This window comes from Dasypus novemcinctus, chromosome 24 (assembly GCF_030445035.2).
Source record: "Dasypus novemcinctus isolate mDasNov1 chromosome 24, mDasNov1.1.hap2, whole genome shotgun sequence".
In the NCBI taxonomy this organism is placed as follows: Eukaryota; Metazoa; Chordata; class Mammalia; order Cingulata; family Dasypodidae; genus Dasypus; species Dasypus novemcinctus.
In genome coordinates this window covers 52726979-52749091 of record NC_080696.1, presented here as the reverse complement: position 1 = coordinate 52749091, position 22113 = coordinate 52726979, and the positions used below count along the sequence as shown (strand labels likewise).

Below are 22113 nucleotides of genomic sequence, written 5' to 3'. Positions count from 1 at the left end.
GGAAGAAAAAGGAATTACTTTATTTCTCATTGTTTTCAAGTTCTTCAAGCAGACAGAAGTAGAAGAGCTGGCTGACAGCCCTGTTCAGCTTGGCCTGGAGAAGGTAATGCCAGTTTGTTCTCATCCACTGTGGGTGGCAGAAAGTCCAGAGTCCACCACAACCTGTCCCCTGGGCAATTAATGGAGCAAAACTGCAGAAAATCCAAACCAGAAGGCGCCCAGTCTTTCAAAGACCTTCCCATGACTATTTTTGGTGGAGAACATAGGCAACTGGTTGGCTGAGCCCCATAGTGCAAATGCTGTTTGAACCTGGGGTGCTTGGCACAGAAGCATTTGGGAAATTGTTGGTTAACTCGGCAGAGCTGCAGTCTTCACTATGTGCTTTCTGGGAATTTCCTATGACCTTCGTGTTCCCCAACACTTGGCTTCACGTGTAGCCCTGCACGTCTGCTCCAAGGTTCCTGACGGCAAGGATTTTTATGTATATGGGCACTGTATTCTCAGATCCTTGCAGGGGTTCTTAACCAGGGGTCCGCAGCTTAACCTGAAATTCAAAAAAATCATTATTCTTGTGGGGATGTGTTGGTGTAAGTGTGATAACATTTATTAAGTAATACACAGTGTAGTGTGGACTTAGTAAGGGATCCGTGGTTTTCACGTGACTGGCAAGGGGGTCGCGGAACAAAAAAGGCTGAGAACCCGTGTGGGAGCATGCCTTGCACATAAACATTTAAGAAAGGGAAAGGAGGGATTGAGGGAAAGAAGGAAAGGTGGAAAGGAGGGAGGAAGAGAAGACGGAGGAGGGAAGGAAGGCATGCCCACTTACACTGCTGCATTTCCGCGCCAGCCGGCGGCCCCGGGAACCGTAACCCAGCAGGGATCGGAACCCACAGCCGGCCGGAGCCGCCCAGATGGAGGCCCGCCGCTTTCCGCCGGGCTCCCGGCATGCCTCGCGAGCTCAGGCCGCGCCGCAGGGCCCGCCGGGACTTGTGGTCCGTGGCGCGGGTGGGGGTGGGGTCGGGAATGGAGGCGGGCGGGGGCCGGGGGCGGGCGCCGGCCCCTCCCCCGTCACTTCCTGCCGGGCTGCGGGCGCCGGAGCGGCTTTTCAGCGTTTGCGCCGGCTGTCGCCGCGTCTCGCTGGTTTCCCCCTTTCCCTCACCTCCCAGCCCGGCGGCGTCCGCCCCCTTCACGGCCACTCCGCCTCTTCCCTCCCTCCGTCCCTTCTTCCTCTCCCTTCTTCCTTCCTCCTTCCCTTCCTCGACGTCGCCGCCGCCACCCAGGACCGCCGGCCGAGGGACAGGCGCGGGGTAGCAGCCAGGTGAGGCGGCCGGGCCCAGCTTGCCGGGCCCGCGCGAGCGCCGTGGTCGCGGGGCGGCGAGCGGCGGGCGGCGGGTGGGGCCTAGGCCTCGGCGGGGCCGCGCGCCCGGCCTTCTTCCCCGGGGCCTCTCTCCCGCCGCGGGGCCCTCCCGGAGGAGGCGGGTCCTGCTGAGACCCCCGGCTCGGGGCGCACCCAGGCTCCCCCATCCCCTCGTTTTCTTGCTAGGGCCAGAAACAGGTGCCACGACTGCCTTTTCTCATTCCTCATCGCGCGGGGATGCCAAAGTTATTCCCGGGGCAGGGGTGGGATGGGGGGCGTGGATAGGGTCCCGGCTGCAAACCCGGGAGATCCAGAACTCTGTAGCCCAGTGATTACAATCATGGCCCAGGTGTTCAACATGGGTACAAATCCTAGCTCTACTAGATAAATCACTTAAACTCTTTGTACTTCTTTGGAGAAAGGGGCCTGTAATGTTCCGGCCTCTTAAGGCTGTTAAGGTTCAGTGAAATGGGCTTATAAAGGTCCTTAGCAGAGTGCCAAACCTACAGCGTGTCCCAATAAGTTGTCTACATAATTTATTAGCGTTGGTATTAAGGTAAGATTTAATGGGTAGAGTGGACAGAAGTTGACCTACCTTCCAGTTTGGGTTTCCTTAGAGGCAGAAAGGTTCAACTTGCCCACCACCAGCTCCAGGGCATTGTCTTGGATTATTAACGTCTGAAAGGGGCGAACGTTTAATTGGGACTCTCCGTAGTAGGCAGTCTGTAAAAGATAGATGCTTCGTCTTTTCCGCTTAACTAACTGCTAGGTTTCCACCAGCTCCCCCAGTATGAGCAACCGGTCCTCTTCTTCTGCTTCTTTCGGCTTCTTGTTGCCATTCCATTCTGGGAAACTTGCTGGCTGAAGCTTCCCTTGAGTTCCGCAAACCTTTCAGGAGCACCTGCTGTGCGTCAGGCTCTGGAGGGGGATGTACGAAGAAGGAAAAATACGTCCTTTCTTGCTTTCCATCTGTAACTTCTAACTTTTTTTCACCGCAGCTTTGCTTTTATTGCCTCTGTGCCTGTTGGCAGACTTTCATTTTAAGCCCTTGCCCCATGTCCGGGTTGGAGTTTACTTGTATGGAAGTTTTCTCCTGTTCGGGCAAAGATGTTTCAGTCTATTCTGCCACTTTTCTCTGACGTTGGGGATGTTTTTAAGGTCACTCTTCCTTTCTACTTGTAGCTTTAATTGTTTAGAGAGTGGTGGAGAGAGAGAGTTAAACCAGGTTTTCTTTGATTTTGGTCTTTCAGGAATCAGTGTGCTTACCAAATGTAAATTACGTTGCTACTTGCTGAAGTAAAAACTAAAAATACAGTTTGATTGTAAAGGGAGCAGTTTTAATCATCTTTGTGACAGGTGGGATTTTTAGAACAGCAGCTTTATTCATTCATGCTGAGTTTCTTTAAATTCTGTACCTAGCAATATAGATGTACTTTCATTAAGGAAATACAACTCATGAAAGTTCAAATTTACAAGAATCAGCATGTATTTTGCTATACTGAATAATCCCTCTAAACCGTAGGATTGTTTTAGGAAGTGAATTTCTTTAGCAATCTTAAAATGTTTTGATTTATGTCTCTCAGTGAATAACACAGTTATGCAAAGTGGGCTCCCTGTTGTTGACATTTTTCTAGAATAAAGCCTTACCATCATTTTTAGCTTAAAATCTTGTTCGAATCACTCTTTAAAAACACCTAAACAAACAAAACACCTAGACAAACAATACAAAGCATGTCTTCTGCCATTTTGCAAATTGAAGTGCTAGGGAAATGGTGCTTTATTACTACTATTGATAACCTGCAGTTTTTTTTAGAACAACTTTTTATTATGGAAAATGTCCAAAAATTGAGTAGTCAAATAGAGAATCCCCATGTATTGGTCACTTATCTTTGACAATTATTAACTCATAGCCAAGGTCAGTCTTGTTTCCTATTTCCCAAAAACTGGATTATTTTGAAACAGATCTCAAACATCATATCATAACTTTAGCAATTTGGCTTTTACTAGATTGCCCCAGACTGTCCAAAATCTGTCCAAAATTTGCTTTTAGCAAGGTCATAGTTCTCATTTTGTTTATTGCAATTCTCATTTCCGTTTACACATGATTACAATGGGGGGAAAATCGGTCTTACGATTTGTTGCTTTCTCCCCCTCAAAATAAAATCCAAAATACTTCCTTGTTTCTTTGTGTACAAAGACAACAATTCTTTTACTCTTAATGACTGTAATTGGAAAGCAATCAGAAATACAGATTTCCAGAATCCTGTTCTGGTGGAGACCTACCTGTTAAGCCACTTTTAATGGAGAGTAATTTTGCATCAAAGTTAAACTACAGTTAATAATTCATAATGAAAACTTTCAAAGTTTCTTTACAGTAGTTGTGTAAATATGCTAATGTCACTGTAAGTTAAGAATTAGGCAAAGGTATTTGATTTCAAAAGCTGCTATTATAAAATTGTTTTCAAAAGGCCCCCTCACCTGCTGTATTTACAAACAACAAATTTAGTAAGTATGAATGAAATCTTAATTTTTGTGATTAGTATGAAAGCACAGCATTGATGTTCATATTTTACTTTCTTGTCTAAAAAGATATCTTTGCTAGAGTTGAATGAAAGTTGACAGAATTGTTTAAAATGTTTGTCATTGTTACTTAATTTTCAAACTTCTGGTCAAGAACAGTTTACAATTCTTAGACCTGTAACATTATTTCAGTTCTCTAGGTTTACTTTTGAGCTTGATCAGGTAGAGTGGAAATGTATGTATTATGTCTTAATCATTACAACCTGGGAGATAGGGTGGGATATACATTTTAAATCTTAAGCCCAAACCGTTAACATTATTCTGGGTATAATATTCAAACTTGGGGCTATATAATGCTTCCTCATTCAGAGCTTTTCTCAAATAAGAGCAGAGGAGGCACAAAGTGAGCTCTAAACTTGTATTCTTTGATACCCTTTTATTGGATTTGCCAGCATATAGATTAAACTCTCATGGAAAAGGCCAGAAGTCAATTCAAAAGGCCTTATTTATATTGAGCTTCCAAATTGGGTCATCTTATTTGATATACATAGTGACAGAATTGCTCAATTTGGAGAATGTAAATTCTTTCTCCTCATATGAGAGCTTTTGGGGTTGCTTTCTTTCTCTCAGAAGGATTTTGGAAACTACGAATATTGTTTAGAGAATTTTATGGCAGATTTTGATTCATCCTAGACCTGTAACAGATTGTTTTCTATTAAATATTTGTGTCAGGCGGTCTTTTTGGTTGTAATGCTCCTAGTGTAATTTCCTACATGAACTTTTCCTTGAATAAAACTTCATCAATAAATATCAAAGATAGAGTATTTATGCTGTTCCAAAAAACATATATATGTATGTGTGTGTGTGTGTGTGTGTTTGTGTGTTAGAGATTGATCTATGAGAAGACATGCTAGTTGCTATGGTTATTTTCCCCTCAATATATTATTATGAAAAAATTTAAACCTTTAGCGAAGTTTAGAGAATTTTACAGTGTATACTTGTATGTTTACCACTTACCTTCTATCAACATTTTACTATACCACTTTATCTCACATCTATTCCATCTATACATTCCTCTTTTAACCCAATCCATTTTATCTTTTGATACATTTCCAAGTAAATTATAACATCAGCACACTAAATACTTTAGCATGCTTATCTAGTAGTTATTTTTAAATTGAGGTAGCCATATAAGGAGTTGCCAGATCTTTAAAAGCCAAGATCTTTGTAGATTTTTGTTTTTAATTTCGCTTTGACTGTAGAACTCTTTTTCTTTTGAAGCAAATTGTTTAATGAACTTTCGTACCAAAGTGTGCCTATATGTATAATTCAGATATTAAAAAACTGGAATAATGTGGACCAAATCCTTTGTTCTAACCTGGTAATGAGCTAATAGGACTATAAATACATATAGCTGTATTCATCTTGCCACAGGATGGATGGTAGGGATATGTTTTGTGAGTAATTTATTGCACTTAACTGAAAATATTTACTTCAAAGAAAATTATGATTTAAAAGGGATAAAATGGGGAAATTAGTCACATAGCTTAATTTATATTTTAAATATTTACACTTCCATAATAGTGAATGAGGTTGATGTAAAAGTGATTTATGTTACCAGTTTAGTGGAGGTAGCAACAAAATCTCTGTAGACTATTAGTTATATTTGCTGAAATTATATGTTCTTTTACTTATTAAAGGGGTATAGTCAAGGGCCTCCCACAAAGTATATTTACTAAAAGCAGAAGTAAAAAAATCTATCCAAGTAAGTATTTGCTTTTGATTAAAAATTTAGTCTTTTAAATATTAAGTCTGTAACCCATCTGCTTCTGTTTAATCAAGAATCTAATTTTGGAAAGAAGTGTCATGAATTTGTGGGTTTATAAACAGTAATGGAAGCGAAACAGGGCATTTTATTATATGATACAGAAGTCATCATTATCTTAGAAGGTTTGTTTTTGTTTTTTTGTCTTGTCTACAAGACTACAAAGGCTGAAAAAATCTATTTAAATATTGTAGGGTTTTCCCCCCTAAATGGAAATGATATCTGAGGACTAAATCTCATCAGGTTGTCTCTCTATTTGATGCAACTATAGCACTGGTTGCCAAATAAGTGAGTTGATTTTAGTCAGCCTGTTTTCTGTTCCCATTAAAAATTTTCTTTTTTTTCAATTGGTTTGTGGCTGTAAATTTGTTTATAAATTTGATGTGACTGGGGATATAATTAGTGAATTTGCTAGGTGATAGTATTTGCTACTATTTTTTTTTTTTTTTGCTTTTGTACCAGGTTAAAATTACAGGGTGAGAGTTATGTGATGAAGAGGAATTGTAAAGGTCACATTGAATTTATCTAATAATAAAAAGTTGTCTTTCATTGAGCTTTGTACCAAGCATTGCTAGACCATTTATGTTTCATTTCTAAAACTTCCAAACATCTTTGCAGAATAAGGTTAATAACTGAGGAATAGTTAGGACCATCTAAGAGGCCAAGTAACTGATGCAGGGTCCTAAGCAGCTAAGTATCGGCAATGGAACACAGGCTTGGTTAGCTCCAAAGCCGCTGCTGTTTCCACTGAACCACACTTCATCTCTAATTATGTGTAGGTGCTTTTTGCTTAGGATAATTGATTCTGCTTATTACTAGGGCTCCCCTTTCCCCTTGTGCAGCTAGGATAAATTTTTTCCTAGACTGCTTAGATCAATTTGAAAGAAAGTGTGGTTAAGTTAATACTTAGCCTTTTAATTGGATTTGTCATTTCCTTGAATAGTTTGAAGATTTGCAATTTACTTTGTTTTGTTTTATTAGGAGGTACCAGGGATTGAACCTAGGACCTCATACACCAGAGGCAGACATTGAACCATTGAGCTAGACCTGCTGTCCTGAAGTTTACTTTTCAAGAACACTTTCTTTTTTTAAGGAGGTACTAGGGGATTGAACCCTAGACCTTGTACATGGGAAGCAGGTACTTAACCTCTTGAGCTACCTCCACTTCCTACCATGCAGTTTACTTTTGTTTGTTGTGATAGAATGCTGCAGTCAAATTAAAGTTTTAAGCTGATTCAAAGATTTTTTTGTGGGGGGACGGGACGGGACTTCAAGATAAATGGAGAGGGGGATGTTTTATTTTATTTTATTTTTTTAAAGATTTATTTCATTTATTTATTTCTCCCCACCCCCTTGTTGTTTTTCACTTGTCGTGTCTTTTGGTCTTCCTTGTTTCTTTAGGAGGCACCGGGAGCCAAACCCAGGACCTCTAATGTGAGAGGGAGGTGCCTAATTGCTTAAGCCACCTCTGCTTCCTGCTTTGTTGTATCTCTTACTAGGATTTTCCTCCCCTGGACTGTTGTTGCGTCAACTTGTTGTGTAAGCTTGCTGTCTTCTTTAGGAGGCACTGAAAACCTCTGCTCCCTGCTTTGTTGTGTCTCTCATTATATTTTTTCTTCTTGTGCCCTTTGTCAGCTTGCCACGTCTGCCCTTTGGGCCAGCTCGCTGTCTTCTTTAGGAGGCACTGGGATCCAAATCAGCAACCTCCTATGTGGGGTAGGCAGGAACTCAGTCACCTGAGCTACATCCACTTCCTGGGATGTTTTATTTATTTTTATTTATTTTTTATTTTTAAAAAAATATTTATTTATTTATTTATTTATTTATTTATTTATTTATTTATTTATTTATTTATCCTCCCCACCTCCCCCATTGTTTTTGTGCTTGCTGTCTGCTCTCTGTGTCCACTTGCTGTGTGTTCTTCTGGTCTGCTTGTCTTCTCTTTAGGCAGCACCAGGAACCAATCCTGGGACCTTTCAGAGTGGGAAAGAGGCGGTCAATCTCTGGCGCCACCTTGCCTCCCTGGTCTGCTGTGTCTCTTATTGTCTCTCCTTTGTGTCTCTTTTTGTTGCATCATCCTGCTGCACCACCTCTCGGTGCGGGCCAGCACTCCTGTGTGGGCCAGCTTGCCTTCACCAGGAGGCCCCAGAAATTGAATCCTGGACCTCCTATATGGTAGACAGGAGCCCAATAGCTTGAACCACATCTATTTCCCCAGGATGTTTATCAACTTTTGTGTTGAAGGAGGCTAATCTTTCATGACGTTTATTAAAAGTTATTTAACTATAGCTAAGGTTGTTGCTAAAAAAAATTAGTTTCTTCCAAATTATAGTGTACTGCTTTATTGGATACTAGTTAACTAAGCTGCCAATTAGCTTTATAGGGTTAGAGGGTTGTTGCCCTCTTTGCTTCCCAACCATTTCTAACATACAATTCTGGGCTAATGGTTTTGGGAGTATTTAATGTAACTTTTCCTGTTTGGTATTGAACTGCCTCCTGAACAATTTTCTATTTCACTTTCTTCGAATTGGTAATCAACTGAATAAGAAAGAAGTCTCTTTGGGTCTCCGATCAGGCAGTAGTCATCTCTTATGGCTAGGCAGATCTAGCCTTTGGATTTGAGATTTTTGTGAGATGGTATATGAGGTTCCATTCTGTGTTTAACCTCAACTGAGGCAACTGTGTAGTCTTTTTTTTTTTTAAAGATTTATTTTTTTAATATATTCCCCCACCCCCACCCCATTGTCTGCTCTCTGTGTCCATTTGCTGTGTGTTCTCTATTCGCTTAGATTTTTGTCAGCAGCACTGCGAATCTGTGTCTCTTTTTGTTGCGTCATCTTGCTGCATTAGCTCTTTGTGTATATGGCACCACATACCTGGGCAGGCTGTGCTTTCTTTGCACTGGGCACCTCTCCTTATGAGGCGCACTCCTTGCACATGGGGCTCCCCTATGCGGGGGACACCCCTGTGTGACAGGGCACTCCTTGCACTTGTCAGCGCTATGCGTGGGCCAGCTCACCACACGGGTCAGGAAGCCCTGGGTTTGAACCCTGGAACTCCCATGTGGTAGGCGGACGCTCTATCCATTGAACCAAATCTGCTTTCCAAGATATATCTTTTATTTCTTTCTCCCCCCTCCCCAGTTGTCTGCTTTCTGTATCCATTTGCTGTGTGTTCTTCTGTGTCTGCTTATATTCTTGTCAGCAGCACTGGGAAACAGTGTCTCTTTTTTGTTGCGTCATCTTGCTGTGTCAGCTCTCTGTGTATACAGCACCACGCCTGGGCAGGCTGCACTTTTTTCCTGCGGGGCAGCTTTCCTTGTGGGGTGCACTCCTTATGTATGGGGCTCCCCTATGCCTGGGACACCCGTATGTGGGGGACACCTCTGTGTGGCACAGCACTCTTTGCATGCGGCAGAACTGCCTGTGGGCCAGCTCACCACATGGGTCAGGAGGCCCTGGGTTTGAACCTGGACCTCCCATGTGGTAGGTCGACGCTCTATCAGTTGAGCGAAATCTGCTTCCCACTGTGTAGTCTTTATTGACATAAGTATGTCTCATGAATCATGAAAAGGTGTTGGAAATGTGTCTTTTCTGGGGATGAAGTAAGCTGAATAATGCTGCTTAATTTTTTCTTTGGTTCCCTTCAGGGATGGGCTTTATGATCTCATAGATATTGTTTGATTCTCACACATCTTTGCTTTTGTGAAGTCCCTGCTTTCTATACATTAAAATTAACCTAGGAATGAATTTTCTACACTTGCAGATTCTACCCTGGTACAAATAGGCCATTCTCTGCTGATATCATTGCAATTTTGTACAGCATGCCGGACAGTCCATTCCTCTGTCAGAGTATAATTTATATGTAATGATATGTCTGGTTATGCTTGAAGGCTCATGATATTTGTTGCACAGTTTAAGCAACCTGTTCATTGAGGCTCCATGACCCTTTACCTAGATGACAGCCAAATGTAGTTAAATAAGTTTCTTCCTCCTGGTTTGTAATAGATTAAACCTTTTTAGTCTAGAACATTTAGTGTATGAATAGTTCTGGATAGTAATTTCTCTGGTACCTGAAAATTGATCTATTTAAGCACCAAATTAAAAAAAATATATAGTAAAATCATCCTTTTTTGGATAAGGCATTTTCTAAAATTTGCTGCATTTTTTTTTCTTTCTTAAATAGTGTGTTTTGAGTATGACTTTATTATGTGTTATGTTGTGTCCTAACAAAGCTGTATTTAACAGCTAACTTTGTCACGTCATGTCATAATTTACAAGTATTTCACATACATTACTAGTTAATCCTCTTAATAATGATTTGGTTACTGTTTTAGATATATATATATATATATATATATATAAAAATAAGTGGCGGTAACTTTCTCAGGATTATTCAGCTGAGAGACAGAATGGGGACCAAAACTCATCCCAGAAGTTTTCTCCACCTTATCAGTGTGTTAGTGGGCTTGCCCTTATCCTAAATCAGCAATCCCCAGTCAATGATCTTTTTCATTCTTATGTGTCTTTTTTAGTTATGAGGTGATTTGTACTATAAATGATTTGTTACTACTAATTAAAATGCTACTGTGTGATTTTTAAAAAAAATTTGTTTTGTATTCCTGTACAAATATGAATTCCACAAGAGCAGGGACTGCATCTTATTTGTGCATGCTGCTTTCCCCAGTACCTACAATAGTACCTACATATAGTAAGTATTCAATAATTATTTTCTGAGTGGCTAAAACAATGAATTTAATTCACTCTCTTGCATTGTAGTACAGTATGCCTATATGCTTTCTTAAGTGGGGAAGAAATAGATTTGGGCTTAATTCACAGTCTTTCTTATTGCTGCCACTGCTTGGAGTTAAGTGATAGATACACTGGTAATAATTGAGTTGGTTTTGGATTATCATTTGAAATTGGTTAAGGTATTTCAAAATTAGATTTGATCATGGGATTGGGAATGTATATATGAATCTCAGCTATCACATTTATTGCGTAAAAATATTTGAGATCCATTGTTCTAAATGTTTGCAGACCGCGATACTTCTTAAGTCTGTCTTGTTCTCTTTTTCTTTGCCATTTTTTAACTGTTGTCTTTATGTCTGTCTTTAGCAGTTCCTTTTTTCCATTCTAATGTTTTACTTCTGCTTTGGGCTGGAAAACTAGATACCCAAAACTTAGCATAATTGTTCAGCACAAATGGCCTTGGATTGAGGGAGGCCCCCATTGGTAAAAGGCATAAACTTAATAGGTGGTCTTAGACATCTGTTTTGGCTGTTCAGAGGTCTTTTACAGTTCCCAGTTATGCTAGTCTTCTGGGTGGGTAAAAGTTTGGAACAGCTAGGTTCTAGATTGGAAAGTTGTTAGTGTAGTATTTTTACAAAAAGAATAACCTGAGCTGTTAAAGTCCTGGAAGACAAGTTAGAGTGTGTGATTTTTATTTCTGAAATCATTCGGGCAGTGAACAGCTACTTTTTATTGTTTATTAAGCCACAGTAGCAGTGAGAAAATGAAACCAATTTATGTTGTAAAAAATGCAAAAAGCATCTCAAGGTAAGGAATTCTGTTACTATTATAATATAAAAGAGAGAACGCCTCTAGGTAAATGAGACCTGAGAGAGTGAAAAGTATTTCACTTCTTATGTCATCTGAAATCCAGTTTTAAAAAACGATTGTGGTTTGAATTCACTAGAGGTAATAAGCTTTTTTGTATTTTGCAGTTCAATATAAGAATATTCATGTGCATAGTTTCTTTTGGTAAATTTTCCCATGTAACTGCATTTGTATAATTAAGCATTTGTTAAAGAATTTATGAATACAGTATTTAGCCACTAATTAAAGGGGGGGGGTAACCCACAATTTTGAAAATCAGATCTATGTGATTGGACAGTATGGTGATGTCCAGTTTCTGTTTTAAAAATTCCTAGGTATACATAGCTGTCCCACCAGGAAATAACTGAGATTGAAAAAGGAAATTTTTACTGTCTTTTATGTACATATCTCTGCCAAGTATTCCTAGGCAATTGTGTCCTTTTGTCAACTCTTGTAGTGTGCTCCTTCAATCTATGGCATCATGCTGTCTCAAACAGGTTTCCCCAAACTTCAGCAATATATGTCTTCATTTGCAGAAAAAAACTTACTCTAGTAAATTATTATTGTTCCTTATTTTCCAGGAGTTTCTTAACCGCATAACCTCTCGGAACTGAACCAAAACAACATTGTTCCTGGAGCACCCTCTTTAAGGTACAAGTAATTTTGCTATATAATTTCAGACTTGTTTGTAATCGATAGTACTTTTGAATTCTTCAATGACTTGTGTGGAAATGACTTTTACTGCTGACTGTAATATTAGAGAAACAAGAAATTTTATGCAGTTTGAATTTTTTACTCTTGAGGTTTAATTAGGAAGTAAATGCAGGAAAAATTGTTGGCAAGAATGTAAAATCCTTTAGCCAGCGCCTTCATATATGTTAAATGTAAAGATATGAAAGCTGACTGTTGAAGTTGTCATTAAACATAACATTTTCAATAAGCATCTTAGTCATAGAAACTTTTGTAGTTTGTTTTCCTTTAAGCCTCTGATTTATTAAATTAAGTTTAAACATGGTTTTCAGACTTGTGGAACTAATTCAACATTGTTTTCCATTGTGAGATAGGTTATAAATCATTTCTGTTTACCACTGGCAGCTTGTGATTATCCAGACAAAAAAGAGTTTTATATGAGTGTTCAGGATTTTATGGTCCTTTATCAGGGCATTGCAAAATGCACTACATGCATTAACACCTTTGTGTTTTTGCACTTTTCTTTTCAAGCACTGAAAGCATATTACCACAACTTATTTCTGAAGTGGTAATTAGTGAACAAGTTAATTCCACTTTCATTGGGAATGAAGAATTTGAAACACAGGGAAATTAGAGAAGTTTTACAAAGCTCAGTGACCAGATTTATATTAACCACAATGATTTTGTATAATGCCTTTTTTCCCCCTAAAGAACTGAATAACTGTGTTACTGCGACTCAGAACTCCTTCAGGGTTTTAGCTCTCTGAGTGCCATAGCTGAGGCTTTGTCTAATATCCATTATAAATTGCTCAGGGGAAACTGAGGCACAGGGAAATAGATTGCCAAGAGTTGGACATATAATTACTGAACTATGAGTAGAACCGAAAACCACAACTCAGAAGTAGAAGTTTGATCTGATTTAACATTGTTGGTTGCCACCTAGCAGCAAGAGTGGTTTCTTAGAAACTAGGTCTTAGCACTGGTGTGTTTTGCATGAAGGTGATGGTAAATGCAGTTGTGTTTCTAGGTAGGTGGCACATGCTTACAGACTACAATTTCCCTTTTCTGAAAGGGAAAGCCAGTTAGCCATTATATTGAACCACACCCTTGTTGTCAAGAAAATGTCACACAGTATAATTCTTAAAAATCTCTAGTAAATCATGAATAACTTTCATTGGTTTAAAACATTTTTCTGTTTTTCTGCTTTTAGATAAAAAGAAAAACTTCCATATTACAAAGATAATAGATATTCGAGTTTAGTTATTTTTAAGAAATTTTATTTGGTTTCCCCCGCCCCTACCTTCCCTAAGTTTTTTTTAAAACAGATTTATTTATTTTTATTTACCCCCTCTCCATTGTTTGTACTCACTGTCTGCTTGTCTCCTTTTTAGGAGGCACCTGGAACTGAACCTGGGGCCTCCCATGTAGGAGGAAGGCACCTAATCATTTGAGCCACCTCTGCTCCCCCTGATAAGGTTTTAAAGCTATAAAAGATAATAAGGTTTAAAACTTTAGTTAAGCTACAGAGATAAAATTTCCTTCACTGTAGTATAGCATAAAATGTGACACCATTTCTAGAATGAAGTTAATAATAAATCATCTTTTAGGAAGTGTTTCTTTAAAAGGACCACCCAGTGGTTACATTTGTTTGGAAAGAAAATCCTCCATTCACCACTTGGTGTTGTATTGGATGCAAAGGTTGTGAACAGTGGGCTGTTTCCAGGAATTATTTTTGACTAATTTATGTCTTGCAAGTGAGTGTGCCTCCTCAGGGCTGCTTCTCCTGTCTTTCTCTTGAACACCAAGTACACCGTGGTTTTTTATGTTTTGTTTTTCTTTTTTTAAATAAGTAGTTTTCCTATTTTTACTTTTTTTCTTTTTTCGTATTTCTTTTAAAGAGCATTTTATTGTTGGGTGATATGATATATGAGTTCAGCCTGCTATTGAACATTGCTTGGCATTGACCTTAATGCAGCCTTTTTGGAAAGATTATGTATGATGCTAGTTAGTGATTGACATGCTCTATACTTGCGACTGCCCTGCCACCAGGCATTTGGGTAATGTTTGGAATCAATAAATTGCTTTTTTTAGGCAGGAGTGATAAGGGTGAATTTACTTGCAGAAAACTTATAACATTATAACTAGGAAGATGTGTCAGAAAAAGATCTTAGAACTATCTGTTTGATATAAGGGAATAATGTGGGTATTTTTTTTCCCACAGACAAAATAATGACAAAATTAGAGTTTGCTGTAATAGTGAACCAATAAAGCAGGTGTTACTTGTCTCTGAATAAAACAAATTATATTTGACATCTTACAGGACTTCTGAAGAATTAGTAACTGTACAACAGACATCAGCAGTATTACAATCTTGAAAATTAAGAGCAAAACGTATCTTTAATATCTCTTATTTAGGACATTCTGTAAATATTTTTACATAAATGCACAACGTTTGTGAGCCACTGATGTGGGTATTTTAGGTGTATTTTAAGGCTCTTGAAACTGTCTTTGAGAAAAGGTGTTTTTTGTTTTGTTTTGTTTTGTTTTTGAGATACCAGGGCCAGGGATTGAACCCGGGACCTTGTATTTGAGAAGCCGGCACTCAACCACGGAGCCACATCAGCTTCCCTGAGTTAGTTTTTTCATTTGTTTGCTTGTTTGTTTTTTTGTTTTGCTTTTAGGAGACACCGGGAACCAAACCCGGCACCTCCCATGTGGGAAGCAGGCATTCAACTGCTTGCGCCACATCTGTTCCCTGAGGAAAAGTTTTAACAAATAAGAGTCTTTCTAGAATTTGAGATTGTACCCTGTGCCATTTATGGGTTCACATATAGATGCTTAATACGTTTTTGTTTTATTGAATGAATATATCCTAAATTTACTGTTGCAGTTGCTAATATTTTCTGTGGAAAGGAGCTGGAGTACTCCTTTGTAGCTACGTGTCCATATTATATCAGATTTAATGAAGGGCTTTCAAGGGAATATATTTAGTGAAATGTTTATGGTTATCTTAAAGGGAAGCTTGTATAGTTTGGGATGGCGTCTTTTCTGTTTATTTTAACACATCTTGTTTGTAAATATCACTTATTACAGAGTGGACGGATGTATTGATTACTTGACAGTATGGATACTTCTTTGTAAATCAGGGGTTCTTAACCAGGGGTCCATGGAAAAATTTCAAGGGGTCCGCGAGCTTGAATTGAAAAAAATAAACTCGATTAGATGTCCAACATGGTATGCATGTTGCCTTGTCAAATACTATACCACAGTTTAGTGTTCTTAATTCAAGATAATCAACAGTATTCATATTGACACGTCTTTAAAAAATAAAATTTAACTTTCCTATATTTTTGATGTATTGGATTATTATTTAATGTGTTAAAGAAGCACATATGTATAGTGTATCATATGGTTTTTAGTGGCTGTATTTCAATATATGTAACTGATATCCTTTGTAATTTTATTTTATGCATTTAAAAACATTCTTGTTGGGATGTGTTGGTGCAGGTATGATATATTTATTAAATAATAGTATAGTGTGGACTTAGTATGATTTTTATTTTGATGTAACATGTTCTGAGTGCAGTGGCTAACTGTCTGTTAAAAGGTTGGTAAGGATGGTGGAGATTGTTTTATGACACCTTGGGAACACTCAAATTTCTAAATGTTTGCCGAAAATGACCATTGATCAGATGTTAAATTGTGTTAAGTTATCAAGTATTGAAATTACGGGAAAGTTGTAAAATGTAATTTTGAGTAATCCTAAAATTTAATTTAAAGACATGCCAATGACTGTCATAAAACTATCTGCTGCTAAATTCTAAGAAGGGATCTTTGGTTTTCACTTGACTGGCAAAGAAGTCCATGGAACAAAAAAGGTTAAGAATACCTACTATAAGTCATATATGTTTGTCCAGTTAAAAAGTTGGATACTAAAAATGATGTTTTCACATAAATTGCTAGACAGTTATTTCATACAGAGATTTTTTTAAATCTTTTTTTTTTTTTAATTAGAGAAACAGTATGTTTACAGAAAGATTATGCATAAAATACAGACTTTCTGTATACCCTCTTAATATCAACACCTTGTATTGGTGTGGTACATTTGTTAAAATTCATGAAAGAACATTTTTAAAAATCACTCTCCCTTTCCCCTGATTTTATTTTTTTATTTTTTAAGAGGTACTGGGAATTGAACCCAGGACCTTGTACATGGGATGCAGGTGCCCAAACAACTGAGCTACACCCACTCTGGAAAGAACATTTTTATAAATTGTACTATTAACTATAGTCTCTTATTTACAATACAGTTCACTGTTTGTGTTGTCATGTGAAGGTGAATAAGACTAAGCTTGCTTCCAGATAGTTCTGCAAGCTATTGGGATCTGTCCTGATTTGTCCCTTAATTTTTATTTGTATTTAGAATTAAGATGTTAATTTCAGAGTAATGTGTTTATTTATTTCTCCCTACCTCCTCATTGTTTGTATTTGCTATATCTGTTGTATGCTGGTCATCTTTTTAGGAGATACAGGGAACCAGAACCCAGGACCTCCAATGAGGGAGGGAGTTACCTAATCTCTTGAGCCACCTCCTATTCCCTGGGATCTGTCTTTTTATGTACTAACAGATCGCTCAGAATGAGCATTCATTATGGTCTCATCTTACTCTTCACTCAAAAGTGAATATACTAAACTTGTTGAATGAGGAATAACCACTTTTTTAGCATACCATGTCCCCAAGACATGTATTAAGGATTTAATCTTTAGAACAGAGTACTATTGAGCAACAGGTTCAAAATTTATACAGAATATCTCAAATTCCATGATTCCCCTGAAGGCTGTGATGAACTATATATATAGCGATAGTGAAAAGCTTTATTTATTTTTTGAATATGTGGGTAGACAACACACTTTGCCCCATTAAGCTATGATAGCTTTCCAGGTGGCTTCCCTTTTTGGGGGAGGGGAGGTTCTGTTTGGGTAAAATACTATATGAAATTTTTTTAGAGCCTTTTGGAAATGAAAAGGAATTTTAAAAAATTTTTCTGAGAATATAGGCTACTTATTACATTAGTAGGATTTTATTTTGTGGATTAGAATATATGTACTTGAAACAGTATCACTGGCTCCTCTGCTTACTGGGTATCAGTGGCATACCTTCTCCCTGGCAGTTGTGGCAGTCAAAAAATGTCTCCAGACTTTGTCAAATGTCTCCTGGGAGCAAAATTTACCCTGGTTGAAAACCTCTGCTGTAGAGTCTGTTTTCAGGCTTTAAGACACGCAGAGTGTTAAATTGATAAATGACTAAAAATTATTAGAAGAGTACTTTGTTGAATTTTAGTATTGGTCATGTTGGAATTTAAAATTTATGAAGTACCCAGCCTTATTTGGAGGTGGTCTTTTTTTTTTTTTTTTTAGTTTATTTTATTAAATACATTTTTTATTGAAGTATATTGTGCACACATGTATATACATAAACAGTAAGTGTATAGTAAGTGTTGTGAACTTAAGAAATAAACATCCATAACATCATACAGGGGTCCCATACATCACTCCTCTGTCAACACCTTGCATTGTTTTGATACATGTGATACATTAGTTACAAACAGTGTAAGAGCATTGTCAAAATATTGCTACTAACTATAGTCAATATATTACATTTGGTATATTCCCCAACTCATCTTATTTTTTAAAATATATTTTTATTACAGAGGTTGTAAACTTAACAATCATGCATATGTGTAGAATTCCAGACAACACCCCTTTACCAACAGCACACTGTGGTGTAGTATTTGTTATAGATTATGATATAATATCTGATTATTACCACCAGTTGTGGTCCATAAGCATATGGCCGTTGTCTTTTTAAAAATTTTTATTTGGAGTTTTGAACTACTTGTTTCAACTAAATTGCTATGGAGACATAACTCCAGGTGAATTTGAGATTAATATTTTTGGGCAGTCTTAATTAAGAGACCCTTTTTTCCTTTCTTACTACTAGAAAATGTATGTATTTATGTCTGTGACTGGAAATGCTGGCATTGGGCCTGCTTTAGATGGCATTAGTCAAAAAAGATCCCTTTGACCTCCACTCTTTCTAAATTTAGGAGTTCATTCAGAGTCTCAGATGCTTGGAACCTCAGAGGGCAGAGTTGAATTGCTTATTTTGGGGTGCAGGCAGACTTTGTTTTATGGCTTATCTTTTGAGCTTATGATCTGTGGTTGGTGTTGTGAAGTTGTGAGTGCACCATAAAGGATTTTTTTTTTTTTTTCAATAGAAAAATGTCCTCAAGACAGAGTTTAGAGACATAGGAAAAGAGAGAGACTGTTATTTTACCATTGGGGGGAAAAACCAACCATAATGAAACAAGGCCATAGCTGATTTTAAATGGTTTTGTGGTTTTGAACTTGTTTCTTAACCCTGGTAACTGCTCTGCTACTACCATTCTCTAGGTCTTCTATGAATCTTCTCTGCCATTTTATTCAGATTTCAAAAGTACATATCAGTAAACAAGGAAAACTGAAATATTTTGAATTTTGATAAGGCAATGTTTATTCCTCTTACCCAGTCATATTTCAGCTGAATTTCCTTTGAATGTTACAGTCCTTTTTGTCTCAGCAAGAAAGAATGTCAGAACTCATCAAGTAACTGAACTGCTCTGGTCATTTGTGTCTTTCTGGAAGCCCAGTTTTAATTAAAAATCATGTTGAGATTTAAAGAAAACTTAAAGTAGCAAACAATTACTTTGTAATAGAACTTGTAATTAGTTTGCTGGTTTTTGTTTTGCTTAACTATTTCCAGAGAGACCTGCTATTTCTTGTCTTTGTTACTACTGGTTATTTTTAAGTACTTTTGACTTGCTTAAAACATTTTCAGCCTTCTGAAGGATGGCCGTGAAAATGAGAACTGTCCTTATTTTTGTCCTGTGAAGAAATTTAAATTTAAAAGTATTTAGAAACAATGCCTTTGATGTCTTACCCTATAAGATAAAGGTAAATAATTTCTTACTTTGTCCCTCCCCATTCTGCCCTTCCCATCCTCTGTCATACCAGTAAAATTGCTGTAGTCTAAAATCTGTTGCTCTCCTTTTCATCTTCTCCACTTCTGCTTTTAATAGTACAAATGCTCTAAAAATTATCTCTGCTATTCAAATCATATCTCAGGGTCATGAGCATTGATATGGGTGCAACGGTTTTCTTGTTTGGGGTCTGTAACTGAGTGAGCCCTTCTCACACAAACTTCTTAGGAAAACATATCTTTTATCGTCATAAAGGAAAAAGGAAACAGCGGAAGTGAGAAATTCCTCCTTTTTTTTGGTCAACTCAAAAATGCTAAGAGTGTCATCCATCTTAGCATGTGGCCCCTAAATGGAAGCAGTGTTTACATTCACCCGTTAATTATGTTACAAACCTAATTTGCTTTCAGCTTCTTATAATTTTAAGAACAGAAGCTTTTACCATATCCTGTTTACTATGGAAAATGTCTCTATACTTTTAAATTTGCACTTTTAATATAAGTGATAGTTTAAAATTCTTAATATTCAACAATCAATATCATTACACTCTTCTGGTTCTCGTGGTAATTGAACATGCAGAGTACCTGGGTATTGAAAAGTCACTTAAACACTGGGAAAGTCACAAGCCCAAGAAACTTACAGTATACCAAGGAGAAACATTTCTAATAAATCAACCTAGCAACCTGCTAACCAGGGCAATTTTCATACTTGAGTAGGTGACACCAGTTTTGACTGAATTTTGGCAATTACATATCTCCTCTATAATTTACCTTTTTATTTTCTTTCCCTTACAACTTTTAGGTAGAACTTTAGACTTCATAGCACTGAATTAACCTGCACTGAAAGCTGTTTACCTGCAGTTGTTCACTTTTGTTGAAAGTGACCATGTCTCAAGTTCAAGTGCAAGTTCAGAACCCATCTGCTGCTCTCTCAGGGAGCCAAATACTGAACAAGAACCAGTCTCTTCTCTCACAGCCTTTGATGAGTATTCCTTCTACTACTAGCTCTCTGCCCTCTGAAAATGCAGGTAGACCTATTCAAAACTCTGCTTTACCCTCTGCATCTATTACCTCCACCAGTGCAGCTGCAGGTAAGCGTATGAATCCAAGTATCTTCTATTTCAAATGTTTTCTTAGCCTGTTTTCTGATCTGATAAGTAGGTTACAGATGTAGGGAGCTCTCAAATTTACTTTTAACCAGAAGAAAGTATTGCCACCCATGCTTCTTTATCCCAGACATAGAACACTGGTATATATTGGGTTGATGGAGACCTTGGTCGATAGACCATTTCAAAATTTTAAGAAAAAGAATTGAAAACAACTCAAACTAAAAGTCTAGTCTATATAAAGTAGTGGCTGGCAGAAATAATTGAACAATAAATACCACTTTGGGTATTCATTGTTGTATGGGAAAATTTTACTTTTAAAATTATTTCCCAGAACTGACAAAGAACTCTTGTATGTGCAAGTCCCCTTTTTGTGTGTCTATACAATTTTATCCCAAGCCAGAGGATAGCCGTATTTATCTAGGAAGCAAAAGAGTGCATTGGCAATGGCTACTTTTTATTTTGAGCAAGTAAGCTTTAAATTGGGGAGATTCCAGAGGTAGTTCAGAAATCATTGTGAGGAACAATTAGAAACTGAATAAAAAAGCAGATATTTTTATAAAATAAATAAGTTTTAGAAGCATTCAATTCTGATTGCTAGGAAAATGAAAATGAAGTGAAGGTACTCATTGATTTAAATAAAAAGTCTTGAAACAAAAAAAAAACCCTAAAAACAATATTCTACCTTCCTCCCTCCCCTCAAATGTGGCAAAACCAGTTAAATAGATGGGATGTCAGTATTGGGAATCTGTACCAGAGTCACCTTACACATTCTTTTCAACCCCTTTCTTATGCCTGACAGTTTTCCTTTGCATTTCCTCTTTTGTCCTCTCATTTCCTTTACTTTCTAAGTCTCTTCTTAGAGTGTTTGCTTCTCCCACTCTCAGCTGCATGGCATTTACCATACTACCTCCAGACTTTCTTAAACCAGCTCACCAGATAGCATTTTTGATTTGTCATAGTCCCTTAGATACTCAGTTTTCCCACATTTGCCATGTGAGACCATCTTAAAATGAAAAGGCACAGACTATTTCAGTCTTCTGGTTTTCGTTTTGTTTTTTTTTTTTGGTGTTTTTTTTTTTCTTCTAATTTGTATTTATATCTGCATCCTTTTGACTTTGTATAATCTCCTCCCATCAAGACCATTTTAGTTTACTTTTATAATTGTCAGAAACAGATAAGGTCTTGAGGATGGCAGCCTCTAGAGAAAAGACTAGGGGATGTCACAAGAATGAGAAGTTAGCTGTCTAGAAAACAACAGTCCTTGTTTGAGAGATGGTATTGGCATGTTGAGCTTTGTGACATAATGAACCAGGGGACAAATGACAGCTATCTCCGTAACCAGTGTGTCTCTGCTCAGAAGACCTTGTTATTCCCTTGGTTGGTTATAATAGCAGTGCTTCATCTGATTCCAAATCTTGCTTGCCTGCCGTGGTTCAGTTATTTCCCTAACTTCTGTTCTTTTTTGAAGAGACACCCTCTCCTTTTAGGTTACCTGGCTTCAGCCGATTGAGGAAAAAAACACAGTAGTGTCTTCTCCAGGCATGTGGTCCTGGTATGGTTTGTGGTTTTGCATCACTGCTGCTCTAAATCCTTAGATCTTCCGTTTGTTTTTCCCTGTATTTCCATATCCCTGGGAGAGCAGCAGTCTTAAATACTTCTAGTTGACTTCAATGCTCTTACATTATTTTTCAGTTCCTTCTAACATGGCACACCCCAAAGAGAAAACCCCAATGTGTCTTGTGAATGAGTTAGCCCGTTTCAACAAGATTCAGCCTGAGTATAAGCTTTTGCGTGAGCAAGGTCCAGCTCACTGTAAGGTAAATATTGTCCATACTGCTTGTGCATTTATAACCCACCAGGAATGTTTTCTGTTTTCTCTTATACTGTCAAAAGTGGTGCTGTGATTCAAAATGTGTATTTTCAAACCGCTGAGGTTGTCTTAAAGAGATGCAAAGGTATAGATTTTTGAACGGTTGCTTCCTTTTTCCTTTTTCATCCTT

At 37.8% G+C, this 22113-nt stretch overlaps 1 protein-coding gene across 9 annotated transcripts in view; it reads left to right on the top strand.

Annotated features, from left to right (window-relative positions):
- The first annotated feature begins 998 nt into the window (after window positions 1–998).
- Window positions 999–22113, top strand: part of STAU1 (staufen double-stranded RNA binding protein 1) — a 66187-nt gene continuing 45072 nt past the window's right edge. For 2 of the 9 annotated variants that reach the window (XM_058287206.2, XM_058287205.1), the window contains exons 1-4: window positions 1010–1318; window positions 11881–11950; window positions 19807–20095; window positions 21806–21930. In XM_058287206.2, the coding sequence (XP_058143189.1) occupies window positions 19891–20095; window positions 21806–21930 (330 nt within the window). In that variant the 5' untranslated portion in view covers window positions 1010–1318; window positions 11881–11950; window positions 19807–19890. Of the gene's footprint in view, window positions 1319–11880; window positions 14622–19806; window positions 20096–21805; window positions 21931–22113 lie in introns of those variants that run through there. The other 7 variants (XM_023583725.3, XM_058287208.1, XM_004475288.5 and 4 more) reach the window with 6 other exon arrangements.